The 18876-nt window shown below is 33.6% G+C and overlaps 1 protein-coding gene across 2 annotated transcripts in view; it reads right to left on the minus strand.

Annotated features, from left to right (window-relative positions):
* Positions 1-18876, minus strand: part of TMEM135 (transmembrane protein 135) — a 262415-nt gene that overhangs the window by 219197 nt on the left and 24342 nt on the right. For both annotated transcript variants that reach the window (XM_008572521.1, XM_008572520.1), the window contains one exon: positions 8519-8552. In XM_008572521.1, coding sequence (XP_008570743.1) covers positions 8519-8552 — 34 coding nt within the window. The remainder of the gene's footprint in view (positions 1-8518; positions 8553-18876) is intronic.

Here is an 18876-nt window from a genome sequence, read left to right on the forward strand (position 1 = left end):
TTTTTTTTTTAAAAAGCAAATTTTTTTTTTTTTTTTTTTTTTTGGCAGCTGACCAAGGTCCAGGGATTGGACCCTGGACCTTGGTGTTATCAGCACCATGCTCTAATCAACTGAGCTAACCGGCCAGCCCTGTAAATGCAAATTTCGCTTATGTATTCTCTTTTAAATTATACTGTGGCAAAGTTGAATCCTAGCAGCTAGTGTTCTTGTGAGTAATTGGTTCTGGCATATTAGCCACAGAAAACTTTTCCATCATTTTATAGCCATATCTCAGGAAGAAGCCAGAGAAAATATTTCTTTATTTCACACATTTTCTATATACCTTTTATTCATTTCAGCCTTTAAAAACTAATTTGTTATCATTTTTTAAATCTAGGAAACTACTATTTTAAAAATTGTACACTTTTTCCTCTAAAACTTGCTAACTAACATATAACAAGAAAACATTTTCAGACTGGTATTAATTCTATTGCCTTAAGTTTGTTTGTTTGTTTTAAATGCTAGTGAACCACTAAGGCTATAAACTATTGGTTTAATAACTGCACTTACCAGGACTTCCTGCCAGATACCATGAGTAACAACAGTAACTGTAGGGAAGACCTTTTAATAATAGTGAAAGCATTAATAGAGCTGTTACCATATTTAGAATCTACAGTTCTTCTCCCTACAACACTCAACACAAACACAACTAGCAAAATTTACATTCAAAATTACATAGTACAAGCACTTCTGTTTTGAGACAACTATTAAAACTATTAAAAGACAGAGATGAGGTTTATTTACACTGATTTACAGATTTCTTTCTCCTCCAGTAAAGTATAAGGTCCTTGAAAGCAGAAATTATATCTTGTTTATTTTGGTAACCCCAATTTTATTTACAGTGTCTAACACATAGTATGATGCTCAATACTCCAGGAAAATCCCCCTCTATGTCTGCCTTTATGACCAAGTGAGCCAAGGCAAACTTAAGAAACCTAGCCACCTTGGTACTAGGGATATGTTTCCTATCCTTTTTTTTTTCTCCAAACCTTGGTGCAACTTGGAAATCCTTAGAAAGGTAAGAATTTTGTCCTAAGGTCATCAATGACACATCTCTTAAGATGTAACTGCCTCTAAGTCCTCTCCTTTCTCCAAGGTTCAAGTCCCACATACTTCATAATACCTTCTCTGATTGCCCCAGCTCAAAGCTAACTCCCTTCCTTAAAGTTCTAAAGACTATACTATACAATCACATATTTGTTATGAATACACTATCCTGGACTGTTAATTATCTATTAATTTAAAATCCAGATGCAGATATACATTGTTCCTTCAGCTTAATTAAGTGCAAGGACAGTATAATGCTTATTTAGTGTCCCAATACCTAGCATACTGCTTTGCACTCAATAAATGTTTACTGATGAAAATAAAGACAAAGAATGATAAAGATAATATGGAGCTAGTTCTATATGAGTATATTTTTCTATCATGTATGTCTCTGAAACTTTCTGGACAAAATAATTAAGAAATAGGTAATTGCCACAGCCAAAACTAACAAAATGATATTATTACTAACCAAATAATTTTTATTTCATTGCATCCCAACAATTTGAGTGGGGCTGTATATATGTATGTATAAAACCAACCCATTTGCAATGAGTGATATAACCAAGAAGTACTAAGTCCCCTCAAAAATGATTATTAATATCATTAACAATAAAACTATATGGCATAGTAACAAAAAAAGGTATATCATAAAACAATGTCTCCAACTTTTTAAAAAAATGATTACATAATGTGTACTATATATCTGCATTTCTGTTTGTATATTTATGAATGTAACACTAGAGAAGGATAAGAATAAAAAAATAAATACTAAAATTATAGTAATTACTAAATGGTAAAATTATGAATGATTTTTACTTCCTTCTTTATGTTCTTCTGTACTTTCCAAATCAGAAAAACATACCAAAATACAATAAATATTTTGTTTAAATAAAACAATCCAAAATTTATATTTTGTTGTTGATATGGGTTGAATTGTGTCCCCAAAGTTTCATATATTAGAAACTTAATTCCCACCGTAACTATTCAGAGGAGGGGAAAACCTATTATGGTAATTGAAAGGTGGGGCCTTAAAGAGGTGATTAGATGGTGAAGATTATGCCCTTGTGAATAGATTAATCTGTTTATGGAGTAATAGATGTAGTTCTGTTGGCTTTAAGAGGAGAGCAAGTGAGGAGTTACTCCCTCTTGCTTAGCTATCTGCAATGTGAAACCATGTGTTGCTGTAGATTCATCACCAAGTACAAGGCCCTCACCAGATATGTTCCCTGGACACTGGACTTCCCAGCCTCCAAAACTGTAAGCAGTAAACTCTATTTTTTTTATAAATTACCCAATTTTAGGTATTCTGTTATAAGCAACATAAACAGACCAATGCAGTTGTTGTTTCAAGCCAAAAATTTCAATTTAGTCTAGTAAGCAATATATAATCAAGTCACAGGACAAAGTTTTTCTTTAGATGAAATTCAGTTATCTCTGAAACTGTTTAAATTCTTACTATTCTGTACCAACCACCCTCTTAGTAGAGTAATAGTTATATAGTAATAGTACTACAAATGGCTCCACTTAGATAAAGGAATGATAAAACTTACTAGATTATCATCAGTATCCAGAATATATCATGGTTATGTTACAAATTCACTTTCCCTTAGACATAGTCAAAATCTATGTGTAAAGTCTTTGATCTCAATTACAGACCCTTTATGACTGGGTAGCAAAAGATAAAAGACCAGTTCACATACTGCATTTTCCCAGAAACTTTTCTAATACTGAAATTTATTAATCTGAACACAAAATAATAAATTTACTTAATAGACAAATGTACCCCAACCAAGAAATTTTCCATTTAGAAAGAACTAGAGATTCAAATTTTTATTTTAGATTGGGAACATTATCAAAACAAAATGATACAGCCACCATTCTGGAATACCATTTGACAGTTTCTTTAAAAACTAAACTTGTAACCACCATATAACCCAGCAATTACACTCCTGGACATTTATCCCAGACAAATGAAAACTCATGCTCACATAAAAACCTGTACATGAATATTTACAGCAGCTTTATTTGTAATACCCAAAAACCAGAAATTGTTTTTTTTAATTTAATACTCTCAGCCAGGTGCCCGTTAGTGGGTATATCCATACCATGAACTACTACTCAGCAATAAAAAGAAATGAACTAGTGATATACACAACTTAAATAATCTCCAAAGAAATATGCTGAGTTAAAACAGCTAATCCCTAATAGTTACATACCATATGATTCCATTTATATAACTTTCTTGATATGACAAAATTATAGAACTGGAAAACAGATTAATGGTTGTCAGGGGTTCAGGAGGTAAGGACAAGAGGGAAGTGGGTATAGCTATAAAAGGGCAGCATAAGGGATCCTGGTGGTGATGAAAATGTTCTGTATCTTGACTATAACAATTAAATATCCTGGTCTTGATACTATACTATCATTTTAAAAGATGTTACCATTGGAGAAAACTGGGTAAAGAGTACATGAGATCTCTGTATTACTTTTTACACTGCATATGTGTGGAACATACCAATATTTATAAAGCAAATGTATTTCACAGGGCCTCCAAAGCCCTGCAGTTTCAGGTTTAGCCTAACTTCTTAAAAGTACAGATAGAAATGTTAACCTTGCAAAAGACAGGAAAATTTCCTCAGGCTAAAGTCTCTGTTGTAAGATATAGAATTGTAACACAGCAAGGTTGCTGGCTCAAGGACAGACAAGTTACTGATTGATATGTAAAGATACTGGGAAACTGCTGTAGGGAAAAACAGTATTTGCCAAGAACAAGCTTTTGTTGGTGAATCGACTTAACCTTTTGCAAATTGCATTATGGAATGTCACTTTGCTTGTTTCACTGATGTTACCAGCCTCTATTGTTAAACTTGTTAAACTATACTTAGCTAAAACCTCACCTATGTTCTTTTCCTGTAACTTCCTGGTCTGGAGAATAAATGTGGGGCAAGAACCCCAGTTTGTGGTTAATTTCCCAAATAGAAAAAACACCTCACTCTTGAGGGTTCTGGGAAATTAACTCCTTCAGGGTCTCTCACTGCTCAGAAGAGATGGACTTTGAGTAATCCTTTTGCAGCTCCATCATCCAGGGGAAGAGAGATGACAAATCCGTGTAAGACAAAGCAACACATATGAATATACAATTATTTCTAAATAAAAGTTTTAATGTTTTTAAAAAATACAGTATTTTAAGTACACTGTCCAACAATTCAAAGATCTCCTCCCCAGGAACTTATAATCTATACCAGGCAACACATGTAAGTTTTAGAAAGTTTACTTATAATTTAAAGATATGTGTGTAAATACATACAGTATTTGGGTTTTCTATACTAGCACTATTTGCTAGTATAAAAACACATTGTGAATGGCTAAAAAAAAAAAAAAACATTAAAACTCAAAACCATTCTAGTACGGCAGGCACATTTTTAAGTTTGTGAAAAATAAGAAAAGAAAGCAGCATAATAACAAAGCCAGCAAGAAAATTTAAGACACTTTGTAATACAAGATAGATAATATATAACCAAGATTTATCACTTGTTTTGAAATTTTTATCATGTTGCAGCATTTTTCATTTCATAACTTTATAGGTTAAAAGGAGATGATTTCCTTCAGTTATTTATTTTTCTGGACTCTTGAGTACACTACCAGAAGCTAGCAAAACGGGAATGTTCATACTAAGTTCAAACTGAACAAAAGTAACCTATTTTATCTAACTACCACAACTACCAACCTCAACCTTTGTATCTTTCAATCAAAAATACATTAATGCAGCCAAAGGAAGGTTTTACTTACAAAGGGAGGTAAATAATATTCAAAACAAGCTTCTAAATAAACATCTAAATATAGTTTGGTACCTCTTATAAATCCTTCTCCTTAATAAACACATTATCTATGATTCATTTAGCAAATTATGGAATGTAGTATATGTCAGGCACTGTTCTAGGCATGATACAACAATGTATAGGACAGACAAAACCCCTATATTCATGGAGCTTAAATTCTAAGGTGGGAAAATAGACCATAAAAAAATAAGCAAAAAAGATGTATGTCAGAGGTTGGTAAATTCCATAAAAAAAAAAGTGATAAATGGGTTAGGGAGCACTAGGGTATGTGTGACATGAAAGGTGGCTGTAATTTTATGTGGGACAGGTATGGAAGGCTTCACAACAGTGACACTTCAGCAGAGTCTCAATGAAATGAAAGAACAAAGACATGCAGATTTCTGGGGGTAAGAGCTCAAAACAGAGGAAGTTGCAAATATCAAGGAACGAAAGAGGAACCATGTTTGTCATGTTCAATGAACATATGGCTGAAGTAGAGAATGAGAAAGGGGAAAATGGTAAGAGAGAAGGCCAGAGAGGCATAAAGAACCCCTCATTTTCACAGGCATCTTCCAAGCCTTGAGAAAAGCCCTGCATAATCTGTTCACATAGTCACATTTAAGTAAAATCTACAAAAGCAAGGCATTTTAACAATAGACGATTAAGATCACTACCACTTTATGTTGTGATTTCTCTGTCACACTTTCCCTTGCAGTGAATAGCACTAGAGTAGCCACAATCACTTTGGGATTCAGCTTAATAGAAGTAGACTGGGATACATTTAGTTTGGGTTTAGCAAGATACACTCATTAATTTTCTTTCCAGTTGCTTATAGGTACAGAAAATTGATTGCTAGTAGCCCATTGAATGAGTGGCTTTCAGAAACATTCTACCATTCACTGTGCCAACTTACCCTGTCACAAAACAAAGGTGAAGGACCAGAGGCCATACTGACATGTGAACATATCCTAGGGTGCCAAGCCCTGAAAATATGTGCATAATGAAAAAGAAATATGATTTGAAATGCATAAAGGCAGAAGACAGATTGTCAAAAGTTCTTCCAATCATCGGACAGGTAGAGTAATAAGCAAAGAATTTGATTCTTATCAAAGCCTTAGTCAAAATGGTTCTCTCCTGTCACGAAAATTAAGTGAATACAATTATAATTATTATAAATGCACTATAACTTTGTGGGGTTTTTTCCTGATGGAATTTGCACTACAGAGAATTTTTCAGAATACCTGTATTTTAAAAGCACTACCCCGGGCCGGCCTGGTGGCGCACTGGAGAGTGCACCGCTTGGGAGCGCGGTGGCGCTCCCGCCGAGGGTTCGGATCCCATGTGGAGACCAGTTCCCACTCACTGGCTGAGCACGGTGCAGGCGCAATACCGAGGGTTGCGATCCAGTTACCGGTCAGTAAAAAGGACAAAAAGGAAAAATAAATAAATAAATAAAATAAAAGCACTACCTGCAGCAGTATTCAAAACAGGAGGTAAGTCTGTGTAAACAGTACATTAAAAACAGGTAAAGGGCCGGCCCGGTGGCGCACTGCTATAGTGCGCCGCTTGGGAGTGTGGTGGCGCTCCCGCTGAGGGTTCGGATCCCACATACAGACCGGTTCCTGCTCACTGGCTGAGCGAGGCGCGGGGGCAACACCGAGGGTTGCGATCCCCTTGCCGGTCCTGGTCCGGTACGGGGGCGACACTGAGGGTTGCGATCCGTTGCCGGACACGGAAAAAGACAAAAAGGAAAAAAAAAAAAACCGGTAAAAAGGTGAGCTAACTTGGAGAGATCTGAAGAGATAACTAGAATTCAGCATAAAGAGAAGAAAAGTAGAAGAATGTTAAAGAGCAAGTAAAACATGGAGAGAAAAATAAGAAGGCTTAACATACATTTAAAAGGAGTTCCAGAATAATAAAATATAGTGACTAGGGAGAAGCAAGATTCAAAGAGAGAATGGATAAGAATTTAATTCCAGAACTAACCATTAGTCCTCATATTTAAGAAGCAAATTGAGTTCTGATCAAACTAAATAGAAATACGTCTACATCCCAGTGAACCCAACATGCCAAAGATAAAAAGAAAATCTTAAAAACATTTGAGAAAGAGAAATTGCCTAAAAAGTAAAATCAGACTGACAACAGATTCCAAAAAGTATCTATAGAAAACAATGATAAAGGATTGTCTTTAAATAGTTGTCAACTTAGAATTCTACACCCAACAAGATTATTATTAACCCAACAAATAATTATCAAATTTCTACATGCCAGACTCAATTTAGGTGCTTGTCATACAATGGCAAATAAAATCAAAAAGTCCCTGACCTCACAGAGCTTACATTCTAGAAAGAATTCTTTCAAGAAGAATAAAATCAAAAAGAAATCCTTTAACTAGTCTTTTCTCTCCTGTTTTCCAGAAATGTCCCTTTCATTGCAATTAAAAGAACTTAGAACACATAGTTGTCTGCAATATTTTCAAATAACTTATCTGATGGTATAACCTAGGTTTTCTTAATTGGTGGTGCATAAAACCTCTAAAATTACATGAAAATTTGAGTGTCTTTCTGTACACAAGTAGTTTCCTGTGAAGAATGTCCAAATCTGTCATCAGATTCTCAAAGAGGTCTATGACTTATAAAGGGTTAGAACCACTTTTCTCTGATCAAACCCTTCCCACCCAGAGTAGTTTGGTGCTACTATTATGGCTCCTATAGAATTCTATTTTACATAACAGTCCTTTTCACACATTATTATTTCTTCTGTGACTTCTCCGCTAGACAGTAAGCTCCATAAATGCAATAGCTATCTCCATCTTGCTTATCAGCATCTAGCACAGTAACTAACACATAGTAAGTACTGAGAAAAAATTAAATATTTTATAGCTGAAAAGAACTGCTAAATATAACTCTGAAATATACTCCCTTCTTAAGGAATTCAAGAACCTATCCTTAGGCAAATATGTAGTTATTTATCTGTTCTTAGTTGAATTTTTAAATGTTGCCTATCAATTCTATAAAATAACTTTAAAAGATTTTAATGTAAATGTGGTTTTGAAATATGAACTTGGCAAAAATATTTATATAACCTTGATTATATTGTCAAGAATATCAGACTAGATAACATTAACTTCCTTTCTGTAAACTCAGAAATTTAGAAGCCTAATTAGATAATTAAATATACTCAGTGTTTGGACATAGTAACAATATTGTTTTAATATCCAAGAAGAATGTACATCATAAAAACCCATCCTTAAATCATTTTTTCCTTAAGAAATTATAACAAAGGTAGAGTATGAAATTCAATATATATATACACATACATAGCACATCAAAGATAATGACCTAAACTTAAAGAAAAAAAGTCATGAAGGTCATGGAACAATGAATCACCTTCCTTCCAAAATAAGTGAAGTTCAGTCCTACATGACAGAAAAAAAACAGATGGAATCAAGGCTCTTTTAAACATTTAAGTCTATCCTTTAAAACAGAGACAGAAAATATTCTCAAATGCAAGTGGCTCTCATTTTTTATTTTTAAAGAAATGTGATTTTAAAAAATAAAAAGATAAAAAAGCACGTGGAAAAACCTCAAAGGTAAAAAAACAGAATTACTTACCAAGTTGGCCATATAAATTGTGAGCAGCCCTCTCCTGCAAATAATTTTAGAAAGACAGAGTGAGATTAAGCTTCAATTTGACTTAATAATCACGCTATCATTTCTTAGAGATCAAAAGAATTACCAGGAGTTGAGAAACATACCTGTATCTTAGAAAAAAAGGGTAGATTGTGCTGAACTAAGTTTTCAGTGCCCTAATGGTTGTATCTAAATAGATTTTATCAGTCATTCTGTTTAGTATTCATTAACTAAATTTTTCAAATTACTATTGCCTTATTGTTATTTGTTATCAGGAAGAGTAGTATTTGTTACTAGTCTATGTTTACGCTAGAAAATCCTAAATTTAGTAATAAAGAATTCTAATGAACTCATCTTGCCAAAAAGTCAAATCCAGAACAATTCTGACTAAATGAAAATTTATTCCCCAAAAAAAGTCAGGTTTACTTTGTTTCACACAATGCAATTGTTCATTTCATTAGATGTCATTATAAATCATACTAAGTCACCCTGGTTTTAATTCTGTTGTTAAGTGAAGAGTCAGGCACTAAGAGAACTTTTTAACACCAAAGGACAAACAAAAGTTCTATAAACACTCACTTTACGGAAAAACTGCACATTTACCAAACTTACTTAATGAGAATTCAGGTAGAAATTAAAGATAAGAACTATTTTCTGCCTTTAATCGGTTTATTTAGCTTGCACTGCATATAAGAAATGAATATCCTCTTCCCTAGGAAACATGTTTTAAGAGTGCAAGTGCAAAGTTCAAACAACAAATTCTGAAAATTACAAAAAACTTATGTAGGTTTCAATTATAAACACTTCCAGTAATCAAAGAAAAAAATACTTTATATAAAAAATAAGTACCAATATCAAATCACTTTCATTTAAGTATCATGCCAACTCTTCACATTAATATTGTCAATGAAATCTTCTTGATGTCAGATTCATATATGGCCTTGATCATTATTTAAAATGGCTTACCAAGATTTTAATATCCCCAAAGTCACATGGAGGTAGTATGATTTAACTGAAGAAGGCTGAGGTAAAATTAGGAAATCAGGGTTCTACTTAACTGTAATTCTCTGGTACTCTAATTTTGTCATTAAAAGAGGGAACAGGACTATTTATCTACTTACATTTTTAAAACATAAAAATTATTTAAAGAAAAAATTTATATTTATCACCAACATATAAAATATAACACTGGACTTACTATGGTTGAAAAGGGAAGGGGTTCAGATTCCAGTTCCAACTAGCCACCAAAAAACAGAAAGAAACAAACAAAGGAGAAGAGGGTTTAGGACCTACTCTGCCATATCTCCCAGACAATCTCCCTCCTCAGCAGGCTCTTATGCACCTGAGCAGAACAGTAGAACCCTATATTGCTCCTCCAAAAAAAAATGATTTAAGTCACTGGCAGGATGATCTGTAAGTTCCCTTTCATGTCCTTTCTATGATTTCTATATATGGATTGAAATTGTTCTTACTAATTCTTACTAATCTTGTCATTTCCTACCAAATTCTAAATCAAAAATGTTCTAATATTACTTATTTTAAATAAATTATATAAAGAAAAATTAGGGTAACATTAACATCCAAGAGTCACACATACACAGAAGAAAATTTAAATGCTCCTCAAGTGATACTTCCTTTCATCCAAAACTGGTAACATATGAAGAAAAGAAAATCCTTAATTACAAATTCCAAAATAAAAATATTTCTGTATATTCAGTGGTAGTGCCTGATAATACATTTCATTATAAAGTGAACTAAGGTATGATGCTATTTTTTTAAACATTTGTTCCACTAGCTTAATTCAACAGTAATGCAGCTTACCATTTCATCACTAACTTCCATCTACCTGATAACAAAATTGTTTATCTTTAACCACAGAGCAAAGATTATCTTGTTTACTTTTACATTTTCATGAACCTGCAATAGTACCTTCCAACTAAGCGGTGCTAAACAAATAATTGTGGAATTATTAGAAATATAACCATCAAGGTGTTTCTAGGAACCCAGCCTAAAGCATACAAAAAAGTAACAAACAAAGATTATCTTGTTTACTTTTACATTTTCATAAACCTGCAATAGTACCTTCCAAATAAGCGGTGCTAAACAAATAATTGTGGAATTACTAGAAATATAACCATCAAGGTGTTTCTAGGAACCCAGCCTAAAGCATACAAAAAAGTAACAAAAATTTTTTAAAAGGAGCATGAGTATTATAGACATATAATGTATTATAAACATAATCACCAAAGATAGCCATCAGAAGGAGAGAGAGCCAATTAATGATACCAATTTATTAGCAAGCAAAGAAGTCAACAGATTACATTTGCATAAAATTTAACATTTACAAGGTATAATCAGTATTTTGAAATCAGATTTTACCCTCCCAATAGTCCTAGGAAATATAATGCAGACACTATTATCCTCACTCTGTTGAAGACCAAGAATCAGAGAAGTTAAGCGGTTTCCTTAAAAATTTTAAAGTAGCAAAAGGACAAGCTAAAATTAGCATTCAGTTCATCTGACTCCAGTTTCGGGTTCTGTCCAATGCACTGCTTCTACAGCAGAAAATCTTCACACTACTAAGATATCATTAAATTCTGAGATTTAACAAGAAACTGACTAAAGTTAATTAAATGCCTTTTTATTATTTAACACTTGACTGTATCTAGTCTAAAGGAGAAGACAAAGAAGCCACTCCTCTCCTAGTGAGTAAATCCTCTATGGAAACCAAGTTACATATTAAAACACTACTACAACAGTGATGGAGAAGGGGGAGGTACCAGTTAGAACACAGGGTGGCATAGGCCTGAAGAGGAGGGGCTGGGGCCTAGAGGGACAATAAGCAACTTTTTAAACTTCACAGGAGTTTCTAATAAACATGTACTACCATTCTAAGAACCACTAGATTAGAAGACTGGTGAAGCTCAGCAAATAAGTAGTAAGTAGTCTGGTATTTCTTTTTTTGGGGGGGGCGGGGGGCGGCGGAAGTGAATCTCTTAAATTTGCATACAAAATTTAAGTGGGTGTACACATCCAGGGATATTATCTAAAAAAGTATTAAGAACCACTGCTATAGGAACTTACTCTATAATCATCATTCCAACAGGAAAAATTAAATTTTCTGTGACATCTTAGTAAATTAAAAAGTATTCTCACATCCTGATGAAATTCCACGCATTATTATATTCTAACAACATTATGATTTCTAATTTGATGAACAATAATTCTTTTTTTTTCTGGGAACTTTGGTATATATACTCTTTAGCTAATCTCAAAGTTCTGAACGACACTATGTAACACATTTCATAACTGAGGTCACTGGGGAGTACAGTAGAAACAATGTAACTTGTAAATTCTAAATACTTATATATCCTATACATATAAAAGATACATATAAAAATATATGTTCTACAAATAAGGAGAAATTAGAGCTAAAAGAAAAACAAAGCAAAAGTTCCTAAATATTGTAATAGTTTACTAAGAAATGCTATTTAATCATCCCAGAAAATCTTTTAAGATATAATAGATTTTCATCTGTCAGAATGTTTTAGAAGAGTATAAAAATAATTCCTTAAGGTATAAAAATGAACAAGATAAACTTCCAGTCTACAGCAAGAATCTATGATCATATTCTATTATGTACAGTACATAATACACAGTAAATTTTTCAGAAGACTGAAAAGTAATATAGTTTTCTCCCTGTGAAGATAACATACCACTGAAACTTCAAGATGCTAAGAATTTATAGACCAAATTCATGGTATTCCTTTACTGACATAATTATACGGTTCATTCATTTTGGTCAAATGCAGGTACATGAAAAAGTTCATGGAAAGATTCATATCATCTTTTAATTCTATTTTTCCGGGAACTTTTTGAAGTACCCTCGTATCTGTTTAGGAATTTCTACTACCGTGGTGCAATTTAATGATTCAACCCAAGAGTAAGCCTGGAATAAATAAGCAATTTTTGACATTTAATCCATGCTCACCTGTGGGCACATAACAGTTTTTAACATAGTTATCTAAACTAATACTAAATATCAAAGCAAATTCCACAGCAATTCTACAAAACAATATCCATCAGAACAACTTCTTGCTGACCACAAACAAAGCACTTCCTACAAAGAAAAAGAGAAGACTAGTTCTTAACAGCCCTCCTAGGGATAAACTAGATGTTACCAATGCTTCCTGCTGAGTTACTATGATCACAGTTCTTTGTGGCACAAATTTTTTAAGCAACCCTGGAAACAACTTCAAAGCTTTCTCAGAACCCCTCAATGATGTGATTAAGATTTAAGTAATCCACCCTCTTACTAGGTGTCAGGAATTAGCTGGCAAAGCGTACTTAATTCTGGAAAGGGAGAAAGGGAAGGAGGAAGAGACAGAAGGATGGAGGGATAGAGGGATGGATGATGGATCAGTCAATGAATGGATTAGAAAGAAGGTAGGAAGGAAAGAGATATATAGATGAAGACATATTTATGAATATACACAAACCTTCATCTATATATCTATATCTACATGGATATCTAGATAGATATCTAGATCAATCGATATAGATAGATAGATAAATAGATAGACAGATAGATAGATATAGAGATCCATATTGTATGTTCTTACCTCATTGAATGCTTTCTGAAAAACTGATTAAACAGTATAATATCAGAGTAAAAATTTCACTATTAATAAGGCTTCAGAGGTTTAAATATTAGGACTACCACTATTTGCCATTTTGAAAAAGAACTGCTAGTCCTCCACAATATGTTTCTTCCACTTCTTCTAATATATTACTGGTACTTATAGAAAAAAGACTGAACTGTACACATTTCAACTGACAACTGACTCCTTAAATGTTGCTGTTTCCCAGCTTTCAACCTCAGACCTCCTCAACACTGGGATTTCACTTTTTAACCTACTCCCATAGCTTCAATGCCCACCTATAAGAAGGAAACCTCTGTAAAGTTTTATTTTTCTATTTACCACCTTTCCCCTGAATCTAGACTCACATTTCTAGCTGCTTAATGGCTATGTCCACCAGAATATCATTGATTTTCTCTGTGAGTTAAAGGCATAAATATAAATCTCTTTTCCTTATAAAAACTATAATATTAATATGCTTCATTCTGGGCACTAAATGTAATAATTTTAAAATACACATAACTTCAACCTTTGTAAAGTCACTTATAATCTGTTGAAAGATCTTGACATTTAATGAAATCTTAATATAAATTTGTAGTAAGTAACTAATACTTTTTCAGAGAAAATTAGGCCACTAAATTAACTTTTACATGATTCCAGATAAGTACAAACTAGATTTGATTAAAACAAGACACACTTTAGGCAACTTGTAAAAAGATAAAGCAAAAATATTTGCTTTTCTCTGTTCAAAGTTTAACTCCAAAAATATATATATACAAAACCTGCTTTTTAAAAACATTACTGGCTTCTGAACAACACTAAAATATTAAAAACTTAAAAGTTTTTAATTTTTTAATTAGAAAAATCCACCTGGATTTGCGGTTCATATGCATACACATACACTACTTTCAACAAAATGAACTGCAAAGCTATTTCCCAATACAGTTAACTGCATCACCTAATAAACGACAGAACTAAATTAAAACATAACACAAAGAATTCAATTTTTTTTTTTTTTTTTTAACTGACCGGTAACAGGATTGCAACCCTCGGTGTCGCGCCCGCACCGCACTCAGCCAGTGAGTGGGAACCAGTCTCCACATGGGATCCAAACCCTCGGTGGGAGCGCCGCCGCGCTCCCAAGCGGCGCACTCTCCAGTGCTCCACCGGGCCGGCCCGCAAAGAATTCAATTTTATAACAATGAAATCAATGGAAAGATCAGTCCTTCTTCAACAACCATGTGGTGGTGCCACTTATAAAGAAGATAAACAAAGCTAGACTTAAAATTCTAATTAAGTATTTAAAACAATTAGAAACACTTCAGCTAATATTTAGAATAGGTCATAATCTATAACACCTACAAATTTTCTGTGTAAAACCAGTGTCTAAGAATGAAACACCAGTGCAAAAGCTCACTTACAGAAAATAAAAGCAGAAAGCTTAAAAATCGTTTTTTAAAAATTCTCCTATCAAAGCTGAAAATAAAATAGGAAATAAACTAGCAACTCAAATCCATGTTATCACTTCACTTCCAGGAAACCTCTCTTTATCCCCTAATAAGTTATTGCTTTTAATATTAATAACACACTTTTACTTTTGTGTCATTGAATTCAAACTAAGGGTTCAAAGAAAGAGTAAAAAAGAAAAACATCCTATGGTAAGTAGCCTCTAAGATGGACTTAGATTTCTACATTTTTTTTTTCCTTTTTGTCTTTTTTTGTGACCGGCAACGGATCGCAACCCTCAGTGTTGTGCCCGTACCGGACCGGGACCGGCAACGGGATCGCAACCCTCGGTGTTGCTCCCGCAGCTAGCTCAGCCAGTGAGCGGCCGGTCTGTATGTGGGATCCGAACCCTCGGCGGGAGGGCTGCCGGGATCGCAACCCTCAGTGTTGTGCCCGTACCGGACCGGGACCGGCAACGGGATCGCAACCCTCGGTGTTGCTCCCGCAGCTAGCTCAGCCAGTGAGCGGCCGGTCTGTATGTGGGATCCCAACCCTCGGCGGGAGGGCTGCCGCGCTTCCCAAGCGGTGCACTGTAGCAGTGCGCCACCGGGCCGGCCCAGATTTCTACATTTTTCAAGGTGGTAAAATATTAACACTAAAACCTGAAAAGTTAAAAGTGTATAATATAGTACATAGAGAAAGCACTAAAAAAAAAAAAAAAAAATGAAAAAATTCAAATAAAATTCTAAAAAAGAAAAACAATTCAAATAATACTAAGGATGAACAGAAATGAAAAACAAAACAAACAAAAATAATAAAATGGTAAACCTAATATAGTTATATCAAAAAATACATCAAATGTTAATGGACTAAATAATCTAGCCGAATAGATGCATAAAAACCAGACCCAACTATACGTTATCTGCTAAAAATATACCTTAAATATAAAGACACAAATGCTTGAAATCAATTAAAAAGAAAAATACAGACTATGCAAACAGGAAGCATGAGAAGCCTGAAGTAACTAGCTATATTAAAAGAAAACAAAAATAGACTTCAGAACAAAAAGAAGCTTCTAAGCTACATTTCATATTGATGAAATTATCTGAAGGACATTTCATATTGATAAAAGGTTAAATTAACCATGAAGAAATGGCAACCATAAATGTGTATACACCCATAAAACTTCACAGAATTTGATACATTAAAGAGAAAAATAGACAATTCCAGAGCCACAGTTGAAGATTTTATGTTTCTCTCAGCAAATGATAAAACTGAACCAAAAAAATTAGTAAAGATATACACCAGTAGTTCTCAACAAGGAATGATTTGTCCCATGGGGACACTGGTAATCTCTGGAGACATTTTTGGTTGTCTCAACTTGGTGGGGAGGGGAAGGGAGTGCTAATGCCATGTACAGGTACTATGTAGAAGACAGCCCTCCCATTACAGAATTATCTCATTCAAAACACATCAATAGTGCCAAGGTTCAGAAACCCAGCTATAAATAAATAACACTATCAACAACCTTGACCTTACTGATAATAGGCTTAAGAAGAAAAATCAAATGGTCATATCACTGATGCAGAAAAGACATTTGACAAAATATTATACCCTTTCATGATAAACCTTCTCAGCAAACTAGGAATAGATGTGAACATCCTACACCCAGTAAAGTGCATCTTAAAAACCCCTACAGCCAACCTCATCCTTAATGGTAAAAGACTGAATGCCTTCCCGTAAGATCAGGAACAAGGCAAGAATGTCCCACACAATAAGGCAAAAAAGGAAATAAAAGACATATAGACTAGAAAAGAAGAAATAAAACTGTTCCTATTTGCAAACAAAACAATTGTAGAAAATCTCAAGGAATTTACCAAAAACTCTTAGAATAAGAGAGTTCAGTGAGGTCACAGGAGTCAAGATCAACACACACAAATCAATCATATTTATATATCATAAAAAGCATATGAAAAATAAAATTAAAAACACAATAACCCCTTACCTCACAACATATACAAAAACTAACTCAAAATGAAAGACCTAAATGTAAGAGTTAAAACTATAAAACTTAAAAAAAATAACACGTAAGAGTAAATCTTTGTGTTAGCAATGATTTCTTAAATATGACACCAAAAACACAACCAGCAAAAGAATAAAATAGATAACTAGACTTCGTCCAAATTATAAACTTTTGTGCTCAAAGGACACAATGAAGAAAGTGAAAAGACAACACAATAAATAGGAGAAAATATTTGTAAATTATATATCTGATAAGGGACTTATATTTAGAATATCTAAAGAACCCTTACAATTCAATAATTAAAAGACACTTGCCAGCCACAAAAAAAAAAAAGGTAAAGAACCCAATTAAAAATTGGGCAAAGAGCCTGAATAGACATTTCTCCAAAGAAGATATGCAGTTGGCCAAAAACAAAAAGTACATTAAAAGATGCTCAATATCATAAGTCATCCTGGAAACGCAAATCAAAGACACAATGAAATAATACTTCACACCCTTCACATCTGATTACAGTATGACTATAATCAGAAAGACATATATATAATAACAAGTGTTGGCCATGATATGGAGAAATCGGATCCTTCATCACTGCTGGAGAGAATGGAAAATGGTTCAACCACTTCAGTAAACAATTTGGCAGTTCCTCAAAAGGTTAAAAACATTTACCATATAAGCCAGCAATTCCACTCTTGGCTACATAACCCAGAGAAATAAGAACATATGTCCATACAAAAATGTTTATACAAATATTCAAAACAGCATCATTTATAACCAAGAAGTGTAAACAATGCAAATTTCCATCAACTGATGAACAAATAAAACATGACATATCCATATAGTGAATTATTTATTCAGCAATAAAAAGCAATGAAATAATGATATGTACTACATCAATGAACCTTGAACCCATTTTGTTCAGTGAAATAAGCCAGACACCAGTGACCTCATATTGTATAATTCCATTTATATAAACTATCCAGAATAGGCAAATATATCGGGACAGAAAATAGACTAATGGTTGCCTAGAACTTGGCAGGGAGAATGAGATAGTTTAGGAGTGACAGCAAAGGACTTTCTTTTCAATGTAAAGAAGATGTTCTAAAGTTGATTGTGGTGATGGATGTTCAGAAAAAACAATGAATTTTACACTTTTAAATAGGGTGAACTGTATGAAATACAAATATAATTTATGACAATAAAGCTGTTACCAAAAAATAGTAATAATAATACCATTTGCAATTATCCCCAAAAGGGAAACACTTAGGTGTAAATCTAATAAAACATGTATAGCAGATGTATTCTGCAAATTATAAAACCTGATGAAAGAAATAAAAGATCTAAATAAGAGACATACCATGTCCATAGATGGAGTAGCTAAAAACTAGAAACAACATAAATGTCCTTAAACAGGTCCATATTTAAACAAACTCTGGTACATCCATATAATAATCTACTCAGCAATAAAAAGAAATCAACTAGGGATATAGGCAACACCTAGGATGGATCTCAAGAGTATGATGCTTAGTTGAAAAAAGAAAAAAGAAGCAGCAGCAGCCTAATTAAAAACACATTGCATGATGATTCCATTTATATAATTTCCTCAAAATGACATAAGTTTAGAAATGGAAAACAGACTGGTCATTACTAAGAGACAGGAATTGGCGGGGAGCAGTGCAACTACATGGGATAACACAAAGGAGATCCTTTCTGGTGATAAAACAGTTTTTTATACAAATTATGTTGTTGGTTAAACAAACCTATAAATGAGGACAAACTGCACAGAATTATACACATAAACGTATGAGTGCATGTAAAAACTAATGAATACTGAATAAGAGTAGAGTAGTGACAGTAATGTCAACTTCCTGATTTTAAACTACAGTTATATAAGATGCCATCATTACAGACAGGCTGGGTTAAGGGTTCAAGTTACTCTGTACTATTTGTGCAAATTTTTGTGAGTCTATAATCATTTCAAAATTAAAAGTTAAAAAAAGACAGACCATATATGACAGACACAGTAAACATAACATAAAATAATATGGTAGAACTAAAACCAAACACATTAGTGGCAGTATTGAATGGTATCAGTGTTATCAGTGGTACCAGTAAATGTACATCAGCTTATTAAATAACATGCTAAAACAAAAAGATTTTCGGGGCCGGCCCGGTGGCGCACTGCTACAGTGCGCCGCTTGGAAAGCGCGGCAGCGCTCCCGCCGAGGGTTCGG

Source organism: Galeopterus variegatus, unplaced genomic scaffold (assembly GCF_000696425.1).
Source record: "Galeopterus variegatus unplaced genomic scaffold, G_variegatus-3.0.2 Scaffold798, whole genome shotgun sequence".
NCBI classification, from domain to species: Eukaryota; Metazoa; Chordata; class Mammalia; order Dermoptera; family Cynocephalidae; genus Galeopterus; species Galeopterus variegatus.